This window comes from Bos taurus, chromosome 8, assembly GCF_002263795.3.
Source record: "Bos taurus isolate L1 Dominette 01449 registration number 42190680 breed Hereford chromosome 8, ARS-UCD2.0, whole genome shotgun sequence".
Taxonomy (NCBI): Eukaryota; Metazoa; Chordata; class Mammalia; order Artiodactyla; family Bovidae; genus Bos; species Bos taurus.
This window is the reverse complement of record NC_037335.1, coordinates 101105436-101129137: the sequence shown is the minus strand read 5'-3', so window position 1 is coordinate 101129137 and position 23702 is coordinate 101105436. Positions and strand designations below refer to the sequence as shown.

The 23702-nt window shown below is 37.0% G+C and overlaps 1 protein-coding gene across 1 annotated transcript in view; it reads left to right on the top strand.

Annotated features, from left to right (window-relative positions):
- The window catches only part of SHOC1 (shortage in chiasmata 1), an 84775-nt gene that overhangs the window by 48208 nt on the left and 12865 nt on the right, over window positions 1-23702 (top strand). The window contains exons 17-23 of the mRNA XM_059889524.1: window positions 2470-2542; window positions 7412-7481; window positions 8515-8693; window positions 10709-10826; window positions 12160-12271; window positions 14795-14916; window positions 19704-19797. Of these exons, the coding sequence (XP_059745507.1) occupies window positions 2470-2542; window positions 7412-7481; window positions 8515-8693; window positions 10709-10826; window positions 12160-12271; window positions 14795-14916; window positions 19704-19797 (768 nt within the window). The remainder of the gene's footprint in view (window positions 1-2469; window positions 2543-7411; window positions 7482-8514; window positions 8694-10708; window positions 10827-12159; window positions 12272-14794; window positions 14917-19703; window positions 19798-23702) is intronic.

The window sequence follows — 23702 nt, the reverse complement described above, 5'->3', positions numbered from 1 at the left end:
CTCTGGGAATTGGTGATGGACAGGGAAGCCTGGCGTGCTGCAGTCCATGGGGTCGCAAAGAGTCAGACACGACTGAATGACTAAACTGAACTGAACTGAACACCATATACAAAAATAAACTGAAAATGGATTAAACACCTAAACGTAAGGCTGGAAACTATAAAAATCTTAGAGGAAAACATAGGCGGAACATTCTGACATAAATCACAGCAAGATCTTTTCTGAGCCACCTCCCAGAGTGATGAAAATAAAAACAAAAATAAATGGAATCTAATTAAACTTAGATACTTTTACACACCTAAGGAAACTAAAAATAAAAAGAAATTCCACAGAATGGGAGAAAATATTTGCAAATGAAGTGACTGACAAGGGATTAATCTCCAAAATATATAAACAACTTATGCAGCTGAGTATTTTTTAAAAAAACAAACAATTATCTGAGAAGAAGAAGAAGAAATACAGAAGGTAGCAGAGTGTTTATTTAAAAAAATAACAGCTGAGGACTTCCCAAACTTGGGGAAGGAACTGGGTATACAAGTCCATGAAGCCAAGAGAATACCTAATTACCTCAATGCAAAAGGATCTTCTCCAAGATACTGTCAAAAGTCAATGAAAAGGAATTTTAAATGCAGCAGTGAGAAAAGAATGGCAACCCACAAAGGAATCCCTATTAGCTATCAGCAGATTTCTTAGCAGAAACTCCACAGACCAGGAAGAAGTAGAATAACAGCCTCAAAATACTGAAAGATAAAAACTGGCCTCCAAGAATACTTTATCCAACAAATTTATCATTCAGATATAAAGGAGAAATAAGGGCTTTCCCATAAGGGAGAAGGAAATGGCAACCTACTCCAATATTCTTGCCTGGAGAATCCTATGGACAGTGGAGCCTGGAGGGCTGCTGTCCATAGGGTCGCACAGAGTCGGATACAACTGAAGTGACGTAGCATGCATGAATGCATTGGAGAAGGAAATGGCAACCCACTCCAATATTCTTGCCTGGAGAATCCCAGGGACACAGGAGCCTGGTGGGCAGCCGTCTGTGGGGTTGCACAGAGTCGGACACGACTGAAGCGACTTAGCAGCATACAAACAAAAGCTGAGGGATTTCATCAACACCTGGCCTGCCTTACAAGAAATATTGAAAGGACCTCTTCTATCAGAAACAAAAGGCAGAAGTACACAAAACTTTGAGTAAGGTGATAAACAGACAAACAATTAGAAAATTGCAACTGTATATCAGAATAGGTTTTTAAACACTTTATATAACATAATGGTTAAAAGGGAAAATATCAGAAAAAAACAATAGCTACTTCAATTTGGTAACAAACAGAATATAAAAAGGAATGAATTTGAGAAAACAAAAACAAAAGGGGAAGAAGAACAGAATCCATATAGGCAAATGAAGATAAGATGCTATCAGCAGAAAAAGTACTATGTAAAATAGTACCTATGACATATCTTACACAAACATCATGGTAATCACCAAGCATAAATCTAGAATGGAGACACAAAACATAAGGAAGAGGAAACTGAAAAAAACATTATAGAAAACCACCAAACCAAAATGAAACATGAAGAAACAATGGAAACATAAAACAACCAGAAAACAAAAGCTAGAATGGCAGTACTAAGTCCCCATGTATCAGTAATCACCCTACGTGTAAATGGAGTGAGTTCACCAGTCTAAAGACACAAAGTGGCTGGATGCATTTAAAAACAAGAGCAATTCAAACCTGTGTGGGTTAAATTTAGCACTTACAATATGGGCAGAGGCTACTTATATAGTCATCTATATTAGAATTCTTGAAGAATGCTAAGAATGCCCTGCCCCCAAATGTTTTCCTCATTGACATTTTATCTTCAGTTCGGTTCAGTTCAGTTGCTCAGTCGTGTCCGACTCTTTGCGACCCCATGGACTGCGGCACGCCAGACCTCCCTGTCCATCACCAACTCTTAGAGTTTACTCAGACTCATGTCCATTGAGTCGGTGATGCCATCCAACCATCTCATCCTCTGTCGTCCCCTTCTCCTTCCACCTTCAAACTTTCCCAGCATCACGGTCTTTTCAAATGAGTCAGTTCTTCGCATCAGGTGGCCAAGTACTGGAGTTTCAGCTTCAGCATCAGTCCTTCCAATGAATACCCAGGACTGATCTCCTTTAGGATGGACTGGTTGGATCTCCTTGCCATCCAAGGGACCCTCAAGAGTCTTCTCCAACACCACAGTTCAAAAGCATCAATTCTTCGGCGCTCAGCTTTCTTTATAGTCCAACTCTCACATCCATTTGATCTTCCCAGAGTGTATTCCTTTGTGTTTAAGCAATGCTATCTTTTACAATGCAAATATTTACTTTACCAACTTATTGTCATTAGTTTCATGTAACCAGTTGCTTGTTATTTTGTCACTGTAGCAAAAGAATATTACAAAGCATAATCATTCAGATATATATGAAATTCTTTTGATCAGGTGCTGGTTATAATAAGAATGGATTCAGATGGAGAAAAACATTTACTCATTAAAATCCTTAACAAAATAGAAGGTAGGGAGTTTTAAATTTTGCTTAATTTAATAACAAATGCTTGAACATATAAAAATGTATTGATCTAGCCAAGTTTTTAATTAAGATATTAGTAACATACTATAAAATTCATACTTTAAAATATATAGTTTGGTGGGATCTAATCAGTGTTTAAATCAATGTGGACTGTAAATCTGAAATGTAAATATACTATAATGTACTTATGTATATATTATGATTATTATTACCAGTTGATATCTTTTATTGTTAAAGTTACTAATAATACAGACTATTTACAAACCTATGAGTAGGTTTCATTAAGGCAGCTTTTACAAATGAAGAAACTAAAATTCATAAAGTTGATGTATCATGCCAAAATCACAAGTTAAGTGAAGGAATCAGGATTTGAACCTAAGTCTCTCTTGTTCCATGGGGTTCTCAAGGCAAGAATACTGAAGTGGTTTGCCATTCCCTTCTCCAGGAGGCCTGGCATGCTGCGATTCATGGGGTCGCAAAGAGTCGGACACGACTGAGCGACTGATCTGATCTGATCTGATCTGATCTCTCTTGCTCCAGGGTCATTTTTCAACTCTTCTACACCAACTACTGCCCCCTCTGTCAACCCTTTCCATCTTGTGCTGTGGAACCCATTGCTAAAATAGAAACTCTCCTCCTTCTTCACCTCCTTGTTTTAAGTGAAACTCAACTTTCCCTAGATGAGAATGCTTCCCCTGTATGCCTTTCATATAGAAGCTGATAACTTTCTGTATGTATATAAGAATGAGAAGGCCATTTTGTGTTTTCCATTATCCTTTCCAAAACTTTATTCCTCATCCTTTGAGGCTATGCCATATTGCCGTGTCATTCTCTATTACCCCACAATCATCCATGAACAGTTTTGCACCTGGCTCATGGTACTCTCTTTATTCCTGCCTGGTCCTGCCATTGAACTAGATGTCTTTAATGTGAATGATTCATTCAACACCATGACCTTATAGTTTCATTGGTCTTCATAACAAATATACTCATTCCTTGGCTTTGCTATCAAACTTTCGATAATGCAGAACTATCCTGCCTCTAACTTGAAACTCTCTGTCTATAGGTACCTCGGGCTCTTTCATGATCTTCAGCATTCTAAAGATGATAAACTTTCAACTCCTTTTTTCATTTCTTTCTTCTTCCATATTTGGTGATGGCCATCAGTTTAAGCAGTCTTGTCCTTCTATTGTACCTTCCATTTAAACTTCAGCTCTGAATCAGTCAAGATTTCATCTCTCTATCCCTACACCCAAGATGTTGTGCATTATTGGAGAAAATCAAGTAGATTGGTACCACTACAAAATCAGGCTCCCTGAACTTATATGGGCTTTTAACTTTTCAGTAATCTTTGTATATGTTCTTAGCTTCCATACCTACCATACTAATGGCTATACCATACAGCCCTACCATGCCACTCATCCCCTCATTTTGAGAAGGGAATTATGCCTTCTACTTGGATGCAATCTCAAAAACAACAGAATGATCTCTGTTCATTTCCAAGGCAAACCATTCAATATCAGAGTAATCCAAGTCTATGCCCCAACCAGTAAAACTGAAGAAGCTGAAGTTGAATGGTTCTATGAAGACCTACAAGACCTTTTAGAACTAACACCCAAAAAAGATGTCCTTTTCATTATAGGGGACTGGAATGCAAAAGTAGGAAGTCAAGAAACACCTGGAGTAACAGGCAAATTTGGCCTTGGAATACGGAATGAAGCAGGGCAAAGACTAATAGAGTTTTGCCAAGAAAACGCACTGGTCATAACAAATACCCTTTTCCAACAACACAAGAGAAGACTCTATACATGGACACCACCAGATGGTCAACACTGAAATCAGATTGATTATATTCTTTGCAGCCAAAGATGGAGAAGCTCTATACAGTCAACAAAAACAAGACCAGGAGCTGACTGTGGCTCAGATCATGAACTCCTTATTGCCAAATTCAGACTGAAATTGAAGAAAGTAGGGAAAACCACTAGACCATTCAGGTATGACCTAAATCAAATACTTTATGATTATACAGTGGAAGTAAGAAATAGATTTAAGGGCCTAGATCTGATAGATAGAGTGCCTGATGAACTATGGAATGAGGTTCGTGACATTGTACAGGAGACAGGGATCAAGACCATCCCCATGGAAAAGAAATGCAAAAAAGCAAAATGGCTGTCTGGGGAGGCCTTACAAATAGCTGTGAAAAGAAGAGAAGAGAAAAGCAAAGGAGAAAAGGAAAGATATTAGCATCTGAATGCAGAGTTCCAAAGAATAGCAAGAAGAGATAAGAAAGCCTTCCTCAGTGATCAATGCAAAGAAATAGAGGAAAACAACAGAATGGGAAAGACTAGAGATCTCTTCAAGAAAATTAGAGATACCAAGGGAACATTTCATGCAAAGGTGGGCTCGATAAATGACAGAAATCGTATGGACCTAACAGAAGCAGAAGATATTAAGAAGAGATGGCAAGAATACACAGAAGAACTGTACAAAAAAGATCTTCACAACCCAGATAATCACGATGGTGTGATCACTGACCTAGAGCCAGACATCCTGGAATGTGAAGTCAAGTGGGCCTTAGAAAGCATTACTACAAACAAAGCTAGTGGAGGTGATGGAATTCCAGTTGAGCTACTTCAAAACCTGAAAGATGATGCTATGAAAGTGCTGCACTCAATATGCCAGCAAATTTGGAAAACTCAGCAGTGGCCACAGGACTGGAAAAGGTCAGTTTTCATTCCAATCCCAAAGAAAGGCAATGCCAAAGAATGCTCAAACTACCGCACAATTGCACTCATCTCACACGCTAGTAAAGTAATGCTCAAAATTCCCCCGCTACTAAAGTAATGCTCAAAATTCTCCAAGCCAAGCTTCAGCAATACGTGAACTGTAAACTTCCAGATGTTCAAACTGGTTTTAGAAAAGGCAGAGGAACCAGAGATCAAATTGCCAACATCCGCTGGATCATCGAAAAAGCAAGAGAGTTCCAGAGAAACATCTATTTCTGCTTTATTGACTATGCCAAAGCCTTTGACTGTGTGGATCACAATAAACTGTGGACAATTCTGAAAGAGATGACCTGACCAGACCACCTGACCTGCTTCTTGAGAAACCTATATGCAGGTCAGGAAGCAACAGTTAGAACTGGACATGGAACAACAGACTGGTTCCAAATAAGAAAAGGAGTACGTCAAGGCTGTATATTGTCACCCTGCTTATTTAACTTATATGCAGAGTACATCATGAGAAATGCTGGGCTGGAAGAAGCACAAGCTGGAATCAAGATTGCCGGGAGAAATATCAATAACCTCAGATATGCAGATGACACCACCCTTATGGCAGAAAGTGAAGAGGAACTCAAAAGCCTCTTGATGAAAGTGAAAGAGGAGAATGAAAAAGTTGGCTTAAAGCTCAACATTCAGAAAATTAAGATCATGGCATCTGGTCCCATCACTTCATGGGAAATAGGTGGGGAAACAGTGGAAACAGTGGCTGACTTTATTTTGGGGGGCTCCAAAATCACTGCAGATGGTGATTGCAGCCATGAAATTAAAAGATGTCTACTCCTTGGAAGGAAAGTTATGACCAACCTAGATAGCATTTTACAAAGCAGAGACATTACTTTGCCAACAAAGGTCTGTCTAGTCAAGGCTATGGTTTTTCCAGTAGTCATGCATGGATATGAGAGTTGGACTGTGAAGAAAGCTGAGCGCCGAAGAATTGATGCTTTTGAACTGTGGTGTTGGAGAAGACTCTTGAGAGTCTCTTCGACTGCAAGGAGATCCAACCAGTCCATCGTAAAGGAGATCAGTCCTGGGTGTTCATTGGAAGGACTGATGCTGAATCTGAAACTCCAACATTTTGGCCACCTGATGCGAAGAGTTGACTCATTGGAAAAGACCCTGATGCTGGGAGGGATTGGGGGCAGAAGGAGAAGAGGATGACAGAGGATGAGATGTTTGGACGGCATCACCAACTCGATGAACATGAGTTTGGGTAAACTCCGGGAGTTGGGATGGACAGGGAGGCCTGGCGTGCTGCGATTCATGGGGTCGCAAAGAGTCGGACAGGACTGAGCAACTGGACTGAACTGAACAAATTATAAAAGAGAAATAGTACTAACTTCCTTCTTATTATCACCAAAACTACTGTCATATAAAGTCAAGCAAACAAAAACATGAACTTATTAAACATTACTATATCACACCTTTGAGAACTCTACAGTTGACAAAAGTTCATGAATAGAGTGTAGAATTTATATGAACTGGAATTAGCTATTCTTAAACCAACTATGTCTACCAAAAATAAACGGTACATGTAGGTATAATAAATTTTAATATATTTTTTCAAAATATAACAAATAATGTAAGTAATTTAAATATAATTGAGAAGCATGAGTGAATCTACGAAACAGGTAGTATACAATAAGACCTCTTTTTCTTACACAGCAAGTAGAAAGGAAAAAATTTCCTATCATAGTGAAATATCATCTCTTGCTGTCTAGTTATATACAAAATTTTTGGCTAAAGGAAAGGTAAAATCTACCATAATTTTTCGCAAAGTAAAATGAACTACACAGAACTGGTGTGTTTCATTACTTTAGCATTAGGTTTTTAATCCATTTTATTATTTTATATAATAAATTCAGAATTTCCCTGCTTATAATCACACAGCATACACACACACCAGAAATAGTGCCCATGGCTCAAACTTTCTGATTTCCTAGACTTAGAAAAATAATCCTTGTTCACGGGCCTTTAATTTATTTTTATGGCAGTAAAATATATGACCTAAAAATAGATACGAAAATATACTGAAAAAAAAACTTTTCGTATTTCTCTTTTCTTCCCCCAACAGGTTTGACACTGATTGTCTTACATTCAAACAAAAGAAAAGACTTTCTGGAATCCGAAGGTGTTTTAAACAGGTGAAAATGTACTTGTTCATCTATGGGTAACAGACATACCAGATCCATAGGAAAAGCACAATTTCTCCTAGAACTTAAAAAAAAAAGTTTAATAACACCTGGAATTAATGTATGCCTTTACCCTCTTCCTGAAAAAATTCCTTAACTAAGTTCATTGCCTTATGTATTATTGTTGTCCAGAATTTTTGCTTAATCTTTTTTTAATATCTCCAGATTATCATTTCTATTGTTAGTGTCGGTACAAGGAGTACCTCTTTAGACCTACCCTTATTTTTAACCAGTGTTTTTGTTCAGCATTACTTCTTACATTTTCTTCCTTCTTTTTGAGTTTCCTTCTCCTGTAGTACATCTTTTAGAAATTCTTTCAGTGAGAGCCTACTAATAATAAATTTAGTGTTGCTTGTCTAAAAATGTTTTTACTTTGCCTTACTTTATGTAGAAATTATTTCTAGATAGAAAGCAGCGGTAGAGAATTTTAATTATAGTAAATGCTATGTTGTATGAAATTTGAAGATGGGAAAGATAAACTCAAGATATTTAAGTATCCATCATTTGGTTGTTAAACTATTTATGAAGCCCATTGAGGAAAAAAAAAAAACATTTCAAAGTTGTCAGGTAATATTCTACTGTTAATATATAGATTATCAAAGATTAAAATCTCCCATCTGTAAGAAAATGAGATTGATTTCTCATGGTGATTTGTGTATTATTGATAAGAATCAGATAATAAAATAGGGTCCTTTGCATTTGAGGATGTGAAAAAAGTCCATGGTTTTTTTATATTCTTTTTATATATTTTATATATAAATATTTTTTATATTTTTTTAAAAGTATGACCATCAAAAAGAAAGATGAAAAGACATTAGCACAATTGGAGAACAAATCAACAGGAAATACATGTGTCTTTCCAAGATAAGTGGGCATAGATTAGAGAAGAATTTCTATAAAATAGCCAAAGCAGTCGTCTTTTCGCATTCCAAGGGTACAATGATACAAGTCTAATTCTCTTTTCTCGGCTTTCTTTTGTCTTTAGTACAAGTTTCTGTGTAGTTGCACCCAATCAGTACATTGGAGCAGATTTCCCCTGGAGTAATTTCTCATTTGTGGTGGAATATAATTTTGTAGAAAACTCTTGTTGGACTGAACATTGTGAAAAATTGAATATTCCTTACATGGCCTTTAAAGTGATTCTTCCAGACACAGTTTTAAAGAGTAAGAATATAATTTAAATTCTTTTTTTTTGCTCCATGACCATAAAAATTTTCTGTTTTTTTTAATTTCTTATTTATGGAAAGAGAATAAGCTATAGCATTAGAAGACTAGAGTTCAAGCTCTAACTTCACCATCATCTGTGTGACCTTGAACAAAGACTTTAACTATCTCTGACCTCATATTCCTCTTTTGAAACTAACCTTTACTGATTCCATTTGTGTTCATTGCTTTAACTTCTAAATTTTACTTATAATAACACAATTTAATTATGTCTAATCTTAATCACGACTGAGCGACCGAACTGAACTGAATCTTAATCTGACTTTTATGCAACAGTATTTTTACTGAATTTCAGGAGAAATATGTAATAGTATGTTGACTGACACAGAGAACTTTTAATATGCAACAAAAACTGTGCACAAATGCTTGGAAAAGAGTCTAAACCACTTTACATAGCATTAGGTTTCTTTGTGTTTCTCAGTAGTGCTTCACATGATTAAGGTTGTGAATTCTCAGATCCACTACATGAAAAACCCTATATGTGTTTAGTCACAGTGCTCCTCTCTTTCAAAACTTGCCGTAAGTTACTTTCCACCCACCTCGAGTAGGAAATTTTAATTCTGAGACATTGCAACTCAATTCTAAAAATACAGTCACCGTAATTATTACTTTGGAATCCTTGATATACAGAATTAAGTGTTGCTGTTCAGTTGCTAAGTCATGTCCTACTCTTTTAGAATTTGTGAACATCATTAAATGATTAAAACATGGGTCCAAGAAAGGATAATACATAAGCATTCACCTTTGAACTTAAATTATTCAAACAATTCCTTATTTGGGTCATTTACAATGCTTTGATTTTCTACTATTATACCATAAGATTTATAGGAATTTATGTATCTTATATATCTTTATGTATTTGTTCTCAGAAGTAAAAACTCTAAGGTAAAATGAGTTTCTGGGTCAAAGGTGTGCACACGTTTATATATTGCTAATATCTTTGCAGAAATTCTATCCCAGTTTATATCTATGCAGAAAGTATGAGAGGATCTTTTCCCTCATGTTTTTACTTTGAGTAGGTATTTTTAATCTTTTAAATTTTTGAGAGGATTAGAGATGGATAATGTTTTACAGTTGTGTTAATTTGCATTTCTTTGATTATCTGTATCATTTCATAAGTGAATTGATCTTGCATAGCCATTCTTCTGTAAACTGCCTGTTTATGTCCTTCATCCACTTATCTATTGAGGCATATAATTTTTGTCCTATTCATCTATAACACTTATGGATTATTGTACATACTTTAAATTTTGATATAAATCAGTATATATATTTATACAGGAAATGTCCAATAAATACTAATTGAATAAGGCAGATACTAATATTCAGGCAGAGTATGATCCTATTTTTTCCTTTATTTTTTCAAGTGCATGTGCATGTATAAGTATAGACAAGTAAAATATATGAAAATAGTTTGGAAGTATATATTGAACTCTGTTCTTAGTATATAGTAGTTTTAATAAGTAATAAATGTTTTATTTCTGGATAGTAGAATAACATGGAGAAGGAAATGGCAACCCACTCCAGTATTCTTGCCTAGAGAATCCCGTGGACAGAGGAGCCTGGTAAGCTGCTGTCCATGGGGTCACACAGAGTCGGACACAACTGAGGTGAATTAGCAAGCATGCATGCATTGGAGAAGGAAATGGCAACCCACTCCAGTATTCTTGCCTGGAGAATCCCAGGGACAGAGAAGCCTGGTGGGCTGCCGTCTATGGGGTCGCACAGAGTTGGACCCGACTGAAGCGACTTAGCAGCGGCACCAGCAGTAGAATAACATGTGGTTTTTATTTTATTCTTCAGGCCTTTATTCTGAATTCATATTTTTTCAATGAACATGTTTTATTTTTATACTACTCCTTGAATATACGTCTGTTATTCTCATGTTTAGTAAAAAGAGGAAGAACAGAGGGAGGAGAAAAAAGAGACATATTGATCATGTTTTTCATATTTAGGAAGCAGCTTGCTTGATAGTTTTGGTGGTTTTCTCTTGGAAATTCAGATTCCATATATGTTTTTTGCATCTGAAGGACTTCTTAATACTCCAGAAATACTACAGTTGTTAGAATCCAAGTAAGTTATTGATTCCATAACTTTACGAAGATATATATATACCCTAATGGACTAAATATTATGTTATAATGTGGCACTATTTCTTTCTGATTCAAGCCTGGAATTACATCACACAAGATAGTTTTCCATAGAGTTTATGTCAATTTATACTTCTCTCCCTATAGCATACCATCATACATATTGAATATTGTCTTTTTTGGTATATATCAATTTTGTAGAGAAATAATATTTATTTCAATTCATATTTTAATTGTATTTCTACTGTTACCAACAAATATGAATATTTTATGTTGGGGGTGGTTTCTGCGAACTGCATGGTCATATCTTTGGGTCACTGATATTGAGAATGAGTATTCTGATTTAGAGGACTTTAAATACTGCTTAGGGACTCCCCTGGTGGTCTAGTGGTTAGGACTTTGCTTTCCAATGCAGGAGGTGCTGGTTCAATCCCTAGCTGGGGAGCTAAGATCCCTCATGCCTCACTGCCAAAAAAAGCAAAGCATAAAACAGAAGTATAACTGTAACCAATTCAATAAAGACTTAAAAAAAATACTGCCTTGGAATCAAGATTATGAAGTTCTGAATGAATTCTCGAGTTTTTAGGCCTTCCAACTGATATAAAAACTTTATCATAGCATATAAGTTGTCACAGAAAGATTAGACATTGGGCTCTCTATATCAAGGAAGAATATGCTGTGACCTTAGTTAAAATGCAGATCTATTTTCCATGCTTTTGTTTTTGTATCTCAAGACTGTGGGGCATTCAAGAAAACTATGAGCTTATAAAAGTTAATTAAAATCTAGATCACTTTTTAGGAGAAAGAAAATAAAATTCTGATAAATGTAGATGTTTTGATTTAATGAATTATTACTTATGGAGACAGAATAAATTGATCAAGATGTTTATAATAGGGGGATTCCCTGGTCGTCCAGTGGTTAGGACTCCCTGCTCTCACTACCTAGGGCTGGGTTCAGTCCTTAGTGGGAGAACTAAAATCCCACAAGCTGTGCAGGCACTGACAAAGGCACAGCCCCCCAAAACCCCAAAACCAAGCAAACACAAAAGACATTTATAATAGTATCATATACAGTAATATTTGGCAAAATACATAAGGCAGCACATATCTCAACTAATCTGTCATAGACTGAATAATTCATAGTCTATATAATTCATAGTCTGAATTATTCATAAACTCAAGTTTATAAAGTAGAATAAATTGACGTATGAAATTTGCAAAGTCATTCAAATAGTCTGATATGCCAGAGGACAATCTAGTTTTTCTTAAAGAATTTTTCTTAGCCATATGTCACCCCAAAATACTGTATTTTACAGCTATAACATCACACTAGTGGAGAGATGCTGCAGCGAGTCACTGAAACTCTTTGGAGGTACAGAGCATTATGTGGTGATGACAATTGATGAGCACTCTGCTGTAATTTTGCAGGTAAAACTCTACAGTAAAAAAATGTAAATCAAATGTATTAAAATGTATGTGTAACCATGTAAACATTATCAGAGACTGTAGTTGGAAGAGCTTCAGTTCAGTTCAGTTCAGTTGCTCAGTCGTGTCCGACTCTTTGCGACCCCATGAATTGCAGCACGGGAGAAGGCAATGGCACCCCACTCCAGTACTCTCGCCTGGAAAATCCCATGGACGGAGGAGCCTGGTGGGCTTCAGTCCATGAGGTCGCTAAGAGTCGGACACGACTGAGCGACTTCACTTTCACTTTTCCCTTTCATGCGTTGGAGGAGGAAATGGCAACCCACTCCAGTGGGACCAGATGCCATGATCTTCGTTTTAACTACACTCTATTCATGATTTCTTCCAAAACTTTGCAAAAGGGCCATAAGTGCTAAAATCATCACTGTGGGAAATGGCTATTACCAGCCTTTTTCAATACCTTATAATTTTTAACATACTTTAAGAAGGCAGAGCAAATAGAAACTCTTTAATATTATGTCAGTTCAGTTCAGTTGCTCAGTCATGTCTGACTATTTGTAAGCCCATGGACTGCAGCACACCAGGCTTCCCTGTCTATCACCAACTCCCAGAGTTTGCTTAAACTCGTGTCCAGCTAGTGATGCCATTCAACCATTTTATCCTCTGTTGTCCCCTTCTCCTCCTGCCTTCAATCTTTCCCAGCACCAGTCTTTTCTAATGAGTCAGTTCTTCGCATCAGGTGGCCAAAGTATTAGAGCTTCAGCTTCAGCATCAGTCCTTCCAATGAATATTCAGGACTGATTTCCTTTAGGATTGATTAGTTTGATCTCCTTGCAGTCCAGGGGACTCTCAAGAGTCTTCTCCAGCACCACAGTTCAAAAGCATCAATTCTTCGGCACTCAGCTTTCTTTACGGTCCAACTCTCACATCCATACATGACTATGGGAAAAACCACAGCTTTGACTAGATGGACCATTGTCGGCAAAGTAATGTCTCTGCTTTTTAATATGCTGTCTAAGTTTGTCATAGCCTTTCTTTCAAGGAGCAAGCACCTTTTAATTGCATGGTTGCAGACAGCATCTGCAGTGATTTTGGAGCCCAAGAAAATAAAGTCTGTGATTGTTTCCATTGTTTCCCCATCTGTTTGCCATGAAGTGATGGGACCGGATGCCATGATCTTAGTTTTTTGAATGTTAAGTTTTAAGCCAGATGTTTCACTCTCCTCTATCACTTTCATCAAGAGGCTCTTTAGTTCTTCGCTTTCTGCCATAAGGATGGTGTCATCTGCATATCTGAGGTTATTGATATTTCTCCCTGCAATCTTGATTCCAGCTTTTTTAACATACTTTAAGAAGGTAGAGCGGGATGGGGAACACATGTATACCTGTGGCGGATTCATTTTGATATTTGGCAAAACTAATACAATTATGTAAAGTTTAAAAATAAAATAAAATTAGAGAAAAAAAATTTAAAAAAATAATAAAAATAAAAAAATAAAAAAAAGAAGGTAGAGCAAATATAAAATCTTTAATATTATGTACTGACCTATTTTAAAATACATTTATAGAATAATTATAGTGTTAAAACTTTTAAAAATCAAATTCTAGCCACTGTTTCTTAAAAGGAAGTAACATACTAGTCTGTAACTGATAATATGAGATTTCCTCTAAAGTGGGGATTGACTATAAATAAGGCAGTTTTTTAAAAGAGAGAGAAGATTTCTTTAAAAATTCATATATTTTTTAATTTAAGGTATATGAATCTCCCTGATATGTTTGCTTGATTGGAATGCAAATTACAATTAATTTAATAGTGTGGGATTGGAGAGCAGAAACCAGTTTGATGGTATGGAGTATACATTAAGGTAGAAGTCTGATGACAAGCAAATATAATAATGTAAGAATTATATGACAGAAACAAAAAACTGTTAGAAGAGTTCTTATAGGATATTGTGTCTTACATATTTAAGTTTCTTAAATAACAATTATTTGTGGGAGGGATATCCTGTTTGGGAAAAATTTTAATCCTCGTTTACATTACATAATTTACTGTTAGAATAAAACACTTTCTGAATTATTTGTTCTATCAAAAATTAATTTTGTTAAAGGAGATAAGGGATTCTAGATCATCAGCGAAAATTCCAATAAATCTATTAGCTGCATTTTCATCTTCCTTAAATAAGTATTCAGTACAGATCATCCCACAGGGTTTTGTCCTTAAGAGTAGTCAGATCCCAGTCTACAGAGGATTTTGCCCAAATAGGAGCACTCTGTAGGCTGCTTTCTTCCTGTCTAGGACTTTGGGAGGCTCATGAACCTTCCTAGCTGAGGCCGTCATTAACGGTTTTACATCTATTGTAGCTTTTCCCCTACTGCTTTCAGTATGACTTTAATTTTTCCATAAAAAGCCCATACCCATGCTTCTTCTCAAGTTATAATTTATATATTATAGGTTCTTGAAATATAATAACAATAATTTTATAAGAACTGGTCAACCTAGTGAATATTTTTATTTATTTTCTGGTAGGACCTAGAAGAATTAAACTGTGAGAAGGCATCAGACAATATCATTATGAGACTGATGGCATTATCATTCCAGTACAGCTATTGTTGGATAATTTTATATGCCAAAAAGCCATTAAACTCAGAGTAAGTAACACTTCTCCATCCAAAGTCACATATATATCTGTTAAGTTATTCAGTCTTCTTCTTTGAACAAAAGTAGCTATATCAATTTTCCTCTTGTTCACCTAGTTTAAGTAAGGGATTCTCAAGGTGGAAGCAAGTCCATAGGAAGACAAATCAGAATTTTGGAGATGATCTATTTCCCCTGGAAATAGAACAAATCATCTTCCCCTCCTTTTCCTCACTAAGAATTTGTTGTCTTAAGTGTTTCACTTTTTGTTCATTTTTAATTCTGGACTCATCTGTTATTGTTGCTAAGTCGCTTCAGTCGTGTCCAACTCTGTGTGACTCCCAGGGACTGCAGCCTACCAGGCTTCTCCGTCCATGGGATTCTCCAGGCAAGAACACTGGAGTGGGTTGCCATTTCCTTCTCCAGTGCATGAAAGTGGAAAGTGAAAGTGAAGTTGTTCAGTCATGTCCGACTCTTAGCGACCCCATGGACTGCAGCCTACCAAGCTTCTCCATCCATGGGATTTTCCAGGCCACAGTACTGGAGTGGGGTGCCATTGCCTTCTCCCATCTGTTATTAGGTTGGTGCAAAAGTAAAATTGCAGTTGGTGCAATAGTAATTGAGGTCCAAAAATAATTGCAGTGGACTTTTGCACCAACCTGTTACTTTTGTTCCAGACGCAATTATTATCACTTTTGCACCAACCGCAATTACTTTTGAACCACAGTTACTTTTGCACCAACTGCTTAACCTCAATTTCTTCTGCACCAACAGCAATTACTTTTGCACCAATCTAACAAGTCATTCTTAAATCACTCCTCCCTAAAAATCGTGTGAAAATACACTAACTAGCATCTTACTATACTTTCTTCCACTGATGCTCTTAACTGAAAAATTACCCCCAAAACCCATGCCAAGACACTGCCTCTAGTTACCATCATGTGTCTCTCCTTTCCCTCATTCTGAGTTTTATGAATGTACTGCTTTCACTTTCTCCTTTTACTCTTTGAAATCTAGCTTTTGTCTCTACCTCTATACTGATCTCTCTCTCTCTCAGAGGTCACTCATCATTTGTGGCTTTTTGATGATCAGCTCCAAAAATATTTCCACTTCACTGCCCTGAAGTATTTAAGACTATTGTCAGTGCCTTCTGTCTCAAAACTCTTCGGTTCCATGGCACTTGCATGTTTCTGATCTTCTATCTCACCATTTCTTCTCTGACTTTACCTCTTCTGCTTCCTTGTCCCAGTCTCGAAATAGATCTGAAATCTCTTTTTTCCTTCTATTTCGTCCATTAGAAATCTTATCCTCTCGATAGCTTCAGTCAACATCTTTCTGCATATAATTACTGTATTTGTATCTGCAGCTGCAGTCTCTCTTTGAAATCTCTGACATGTGTCTCTAACTTTACATATTATATTTCCATTCTGATATTCCACAGGCTCTCAAATTTTACATAGTATGAATTCACTATATTCTCTATTCCTGCCCAAAAAGTATCTGCTCTTTTCTTTCCTTTAGCTATTTATGACCATTGCCTCCCTTTTAGTCACCAAGACTGGAAAACAAATGCTATAGATTCAACCAGAGTACTTTCTCTTTCATCTGTCCCCTCACTCTATCTATATTACAAACATTTTGATTCAGATTCTCATTATTTTATGTGGACAATTATAACAAACTACCAATGGTTTCCCCACCTCCAGATGGCTCTCAGTGTTACTCTCCATAACCCGTCATACACACAATTAATATTCCCACAACCAGGCTCATATTATTTCACCCTGATAAAATACCTTCAATGATTTCCCCATTATTTACTGAATACATAGACCATTCACCCCAATATTCAAAATCTTCAGAATATAATCCCAACCTATATTTTCAGGCGTACTTTTCACTGCTTTCTATTTCAATCAGAAGTTCTGCTCATTGGCTTGCAAACAGGGTCCTTGCTTTCCTACTTCTAATTTTATTCATACAGTTCTATCTTTCTACAATATTCCCTGTATATGCATGCACACGCCATCCGGTCCAACTCTTTGTGACCCCATGGACTGTAACCCACCAGGCTCCTCTCTCCATGGAATTTTCCAGACAAGAATACTGGAGCAGGTTGACATTTCCTTCTCCAGGGGACCTTCTCAGCCCAGGGATCAAACCCGTGTGTCTTGCAACTCCTGCTTGGCAGATGGGTTCTTTACCAGGTTAGTCACTGGGGAAACTCCCACCATCGTCCCTACTTCCTCCAACTATTTCATCTGGTGAAACTGGGCCCGTTTTTTAAAGACTAATCTACTTTTTCTATTCGACCTTTCTTCAGTATCCTCCACTCATGCATACAGATCAATATTTAGTTGTAAACTTTCCATCCTTCAAACTCCTTAGCTCCCTGTTTTTTCCTCATCTTTGATATTTATCATGTTTAGTTTTATATTATCATTTTGGAGCCCTTGCCCTATAGCACTGACCACGTTGCTTTCACATGATAGATTCTTGGTAAATACTTCTTGACTGAATGAATGAATCTTTCCAATTAAACTGCACACTAGTCATTCACTTTTCTAATCTCTACAATACTACGTAACAATACCACATCAGTCATAGTAGAAGTTTCAAAAATATTCTTTAGTTATTAGATAAGGCACAGATATCTTATTTAACATTCTTGTTTGACTCCATTTTTGCTTATCTTACTGTACCAAGCTCTTCATATACAGCTATTATCATGTGGGGAGAAGTGTAAGTCAGAATGTAAGAATATGAACAACTTGGTTCTTATTCCTTCTTCTATTAACAATAATCTCTAGCACTCATTTAACCTAGTTTTTCCTTTCTACCAGAACTGAAAAATTAAAATAATTATTCAGGTCTCAAATCTTCACTTTGAAGATTAATAAAGGCTATAATGCATTTTAAGCTTTATCAAGAACTTGGAGGTATTCTGGATAAACAATTGATTTGAAATTTTTTTAAGTTGTTTTTAGATTGGTATCCACCTAGAGATGCAAATGTAGTACAAGAGATGATAAGAGGAGATTTCCACTTATTTTTATCCAGATTTTCATGAAAAAATTAATTAAGTATAGTCTGAGATAGATTTATGTTCAGGATGTGAAGAATTATCACTTATTCACAATAATATATTATTCTAAAATGTAGTTCTTTCCAGACTTCTAGGTATCTCAGTTCCATATTTCTAGAAGATTGGAACATTTTAAAAGTATTTTAATTAACTGACCGAATGAGGAAAATTGAAACTACAAAATAAATTGTTCCAGTTATCACTACCTTAGTCATTCATGCCATTAGTTCTTGCTTGAGAAAAAGTGCTAGGAATCCCCAAGACAACTCCCAAGTTTGGTGCTTTGTTAGGAGTATTCATAGCACTGAGCATATTCTTGTGCTCATGGCTATGATTTATTACAGTGAACAGTTACAAAGCAAATTCAGCAAAGGGGGAAAGGGCATGGAGCAAATTCCAGGGTAAACTAGGAGGAAGCTTCCAAGAGTCCTCTCCTAGTAGAGTCACACAGAACATGCTTAATTTTCCCAGCAACGAGTTGTGCCCACACTTGTGAAATGTTGTCTATCAGGAATCTCACCAGACACTGAGTGCCCAGGGCATTTATTAAGAGCTAGTCACAAATCCAAACTCTAGACTCCAAAAAGAAATCAAGTGTTCAATAGAAACCACATTGTTCATACAAACAGTTTAGGCACAGTGAGCCAGGCTCTCTTATCAGCCACTCTTATGAAAACAGCTTGCCTGGAAAAGAAGCCAGCAGATGAAGGAAGAGGCAGGAAATTAAGAAAGCCATTGCCTCAGTGACGTGGTTTGAATTCCTGGGTCCAACAATGTCTTCTCCTGGACCCATAGTGTTATGAACCAATAAATTTCTTTTTTGTTGCTTGGAGTACTTAAAGTGGATAAAGGTAATAGAAATATTCACACACAGCTCAAGAGTCACATCTGACCTGCTTAATAACTATAGAAGGAAAAAAGGGGTGTTTTTGAGAATTATTGAGATATAACTGATTTATAAGATTGTGTAAGTTTAAGGAGTACAATCTGTTGATTTGATATATTTATATGTTGTTTTGTTGCTGTTGTTTAGTCGTTGAGTCGTGTCTGACTTTTTGCGACCCAATGAACTGTAGCCTCACAGGCTCCTCTGTCAGTGGGATTCTCCAGGCAAGAATACCGCAGTGGGTAGCCATTCCCTTCTCCAGGGTATCTTCCCAACCCAGAGATCAAACCCAGGTCTCCCACACTGCAGGCAGATTCCTTGCCATCTGAGCCACTGGAGAAGCCCCTGTATTTATATACTGCAATATAATTATAATTATCACCTTGGTGTTAGTTAACACTTCTATCACGTCACATAATGATCATTTTAAAGAGTGTTTTTTTTCCCCCAACAGTTCAGGGAAAAGCCTCAGGGAGAAATCGAGTTATTCTTACTTTGGTCATGTGTTCATATCTGAACCTGATACTTTGGCCAGGAAGATGAAGTATTCTATTTGGCTAGGTTTCAATCACATAGCCATCCCTGGGGCCAGTAAGAGGATAAGTTAAACTTCTCCCCACCCCGCCCCCACCCCCCACACAGAGCATTCTCTAGATTTAACAGTACTATTGAAGAAAGGAGGTGGAATTGTTTTTACAAAAGAGTGCTGAGTGGACAAAAAATATGACATTATGACATGTGGAAAATAAAATAAATTTTTAATAAGTACAATCAGACATCAAATGAGTAGAATATAATAACATATATATATATATATATATATATTTTAGGTACCATCTTACAGAAAAGACTCTTCATCACCTAGCACTGATTTATGCAGCTTTGGTTTCATCTGGGCTAAAATCAGAAGAACTGGATGTAAAGGTATTCTTTTTCTATGTTTGTTCATGAGTATTTTTCATAAACCAAAATTATAATGAAACTCAACTGCCCTGTGAGAAGAAACATTAAATGGGTAAACTAAAAAAATATTGAAAGCCATATAAAGAACGGTTTTCAAATTAACATATATTCTTTAAACTTAAATTTCTACTCTAAAAGCCTTTAATGAATTTAAATTCATAATTTTTCTCTACCTCTGAGATTTTTTGGGAACATGTCAGAATATGAATAAAAATAAATATCCCTTGATCAAAAATATTCACTTATGGAAGATATACTGTTTATATCTACTATAAAATAGAAATTTTATGACATATGAATAGAGGAATACCTTGGTGATCTCTAATCAATCTTCTTTCTTGGCTTTGTTCAATGTCCCACTCTGACGTTTAGATAGTTTCTCCAAATGGAGGGCTCAGTTCTCTACTGTTATCACTTTGTATTCTTTCTTTGATAAACTCAGACATTTCCCACAAATTTAGCTTTCATGTCTAAGAAAATCCTTAACATTTTCCTAACTTTTCTTAAAGTCTGCACCAATATTCTAGAATTCTACTGGAAATGCCTACATGAATATCCCACAGGTACCTCAAACTCTGCATATCCAAAACACAATTTGTATCCTCCCCCAAGGCAATGGCACCCCACTCCAGTACTCTTGCCTGGAAAATCCCATAGATGGAGGAGCGTGGTAGGCTGCAGTCCATGGGGTCGCTAAGAGTTGGACACGACTGAGCGACTTCACTTTCACTTTTCACTTTCATGCATTGGAGAAGGAAATGGCAACCCACTCCAGTGTTCTTGCCTGGAGAATCCCAGGGACAGAGGAGCCTGGTAGGAGGCCGTCTATGGGGTCGCACAGAGTTGGACACGACTTAGCAGCAGCAGCAGCAAAACAAATACATGGCCAGTTATTTGCGCAGTAAAAATGGGTTTGTATGGGATCAACAAATAATTGCAATTTAGGGTCTGCAACATTAGAAACCATGGGAAATATGGGAAACCATGTGCAAGTCCAGGCCCAGAAAGAAGAGGGGAACTCTTTTAAAGAGGGAAAAAGAAAGTTGGAAAGTTATAATAAACAAAGAGTCCATTGGAGGAGTTGAGAGTTCAAAGTATAGTGACTTTTCATCAGTGGAGTTGTGACAGTCTCTCATTGGCTGAACTCTTGCCAGGAAAGAAGAGGAAGTCTTTCTTCTTACTGGACTCTGCTGTCATGGTAGGACATGAGAGCTCCTCCTTCTGGTCTCCTAACTCTATTTTAATTAACGTTTTTGTTAATTTTTACACCTAGTTTATGGCATTACTATTCTAAGCTAATCAGCAGCAAAATCCTCCCTTTAACTCTGCAGCGTCTCTAGATTATGCCTCTCCTTGCTACTCCCATTGCTATTCCCTAAATAAAGGCCTTCACCTCGTATTTGGAGTTTTTTCCTAATTAATCTCCTTATTTCTACTCTTTTCCCACTCCCATGCATCATGTATATTGACACCAATTACATTTCTGAAATACAGATGTGATACTTCACTACCGAGACTGCAAGCTCCTAAAGGAAAGGGAATATGTTTTTTTGTTTTTGTCTTCCTAGCACTAAGCAGAGCCTACATAGCAAGCTCTTGAAAAATATGTTGTTGAGTTGAATTGTCTTGCTCAAAAGATCTTCTACAGCCTCCTACATCATCAAAATAGAGTTGACCACAGCTGATTCAAACTCCTCCACAATTTGACCCATAGCTTAGCTGTGTCTGACTCTCTGGGACCCCATGGACTGTAGCCCATCACCAGGCTCTTCCGTCTATGGAATTCTCTAGTCAGGAATATTGGAGTGGGTTGCCATTTCCTTCTCCAGGGCATCTTCCTGACCCAAGGATCAAATCCTGTCTCCTGCATTGCAGGCAGGTTCTTTACCATCTGAGTCACCAGGGAAGCCCTAGTAATCCTAGAATCCTTAAAGATATTATTCTACTCACCATTTCCTGAATATGTCTCCACACTATCACCTCTCAGCCATGTGATTCTGTCCTGTCTTTCCCCAGAAATACTATTCCTTTAAACATTATTGCCTTTAAAAAAATTTTCCCCAATTATACTCAAGATAAATTTCTCCTCCCATCCTCCGAATAATATTTCATATCTTTATTATAATATAAGGTATTTATTCATGTATCACCCACTCTGAACCATGAGAACTAGGCCCTTTTCCTTGTAAAACCTATAGCATTCTAGCACAGTGTTTTGTACACAGTAAAAATATTCCACAAACATCCGCTGAATAGAATTCAGGGAAAGCGGAACCTGTTAAGAAAATCATCAAATGATCTATTTGAAATAAAATCCAGATAATTTTGATCCTATGATGCATTTTTAACAAAGAAATACAATTCTCAGAAAAGTTACCTAAATAAATGTAAATTTCTCAATTATTCACTCAAGGGAGGTTTCACCACTTAATCAGCCTCTTTTCACTTAATAGTGAGCAGTGCAAAACATGATTTAGAGAATCATTTTATTCTTCTCTACATGGGGTATCTGATACCAATAAGTGACAGTATTCAGGTACAGTGACACGGCCTACAAAGTGTATGTTCCAAGGAAGGCATTTGGGGATGAAATAGGAATTACTGCCCAGGCACAATCCATTCCAAATGAAAGTCTCTTCCTACCTGACTCCAACTATTCCAAAAGCTTTTCAAGTTTTCCTAATGCTCTTAAAAGTAGGTCCATTTTTCCATGAAAGTTGAGAAACAAATATGATCAAATTGCTCTAATTTTGTTATTAATATATCACCAATACTCAAGCCTCCCATTCTCCTACTTGATGACATTGTTACATTAAAGGGGGTTACCTAGACATATTATTTTAGAATAATTTGGTAATATGGCTTTTGGCTTTTCAGTTCAGTTCAGTCGCTGAGTCATGTCCAACTCTTTGCAACCCCATGGATGGCAGCAGGCCAGGCCTCCCTGTCCATCACCAACTCCCGGAGCTTACTCAAACTTATGTCCATTTAGTCGGTGATGCCATCCAACCATCTATCTTATCCTCTGTCATCCCCTTCTCCTCCTGCCTTCAAACTTTCCCAGCATCAGGGTCTTTTCAAATGAGTCAGTTCTTCACATCAGATGGCCAAAGTATTGGAGTTTCAGCTTCAACATCAGTCCTTCCACTCAACACTCAGGATTGATTTCCTTTAGGATGGACTGGTTGGATCTTCTGCAGTCCAAGGGACTCTCAAGAGTCTTCTCCAACACCACAGTTCAAAAGCATCAATTCTTTGGCACTCAGCTTTCTTTGTAGTCCAACTCTCACATCCATGCATGACTACTGGAAAAACCATAGCCTTGACTAGACAGACCTTTGTTGGAAAAGTAATGTCTTTGCTTTTTAATATGCTGTCTAGGTTGGTCATAACTTCTCTTCAAAGGAGTAAGCATCTTTTAAGTTCATGGCTGCAGTCGCCATCTGCAGTGATTTTGGAGCCCCAAAAAATAAAGTCTGCCACTGTTTCCACTGTTTCCCCATCTATTTCCCATGAAGTGATGGGACCAGATGCCATGATCTTCGTTTTCTGAATGTTGAGCTTTAAGCCAACTTTTTCATTCTCTTCTTTCACATTCAACAAGAGGCTCTTTAGTTCTTCTTCACTTTTTGCCATAAGGGTGGTGTCATCTGCATATCTGAGGTTATTGATATTTCTCCCAGCAATCTTGATTCCAGCTTGTGCTTCTTCCAGCCCAGCATTTCTCATGATGTACTCTGCATACAAGTTAAATAAGCAGGGTGACAAAATACAGCCTTGACAGACTCCTTTTTCTATTTGAAACCAGTCTGTTGTTTCATGTCCAGTTCTAACTGTTGCTTCCTGACCTGCATACAGGTTTCTCA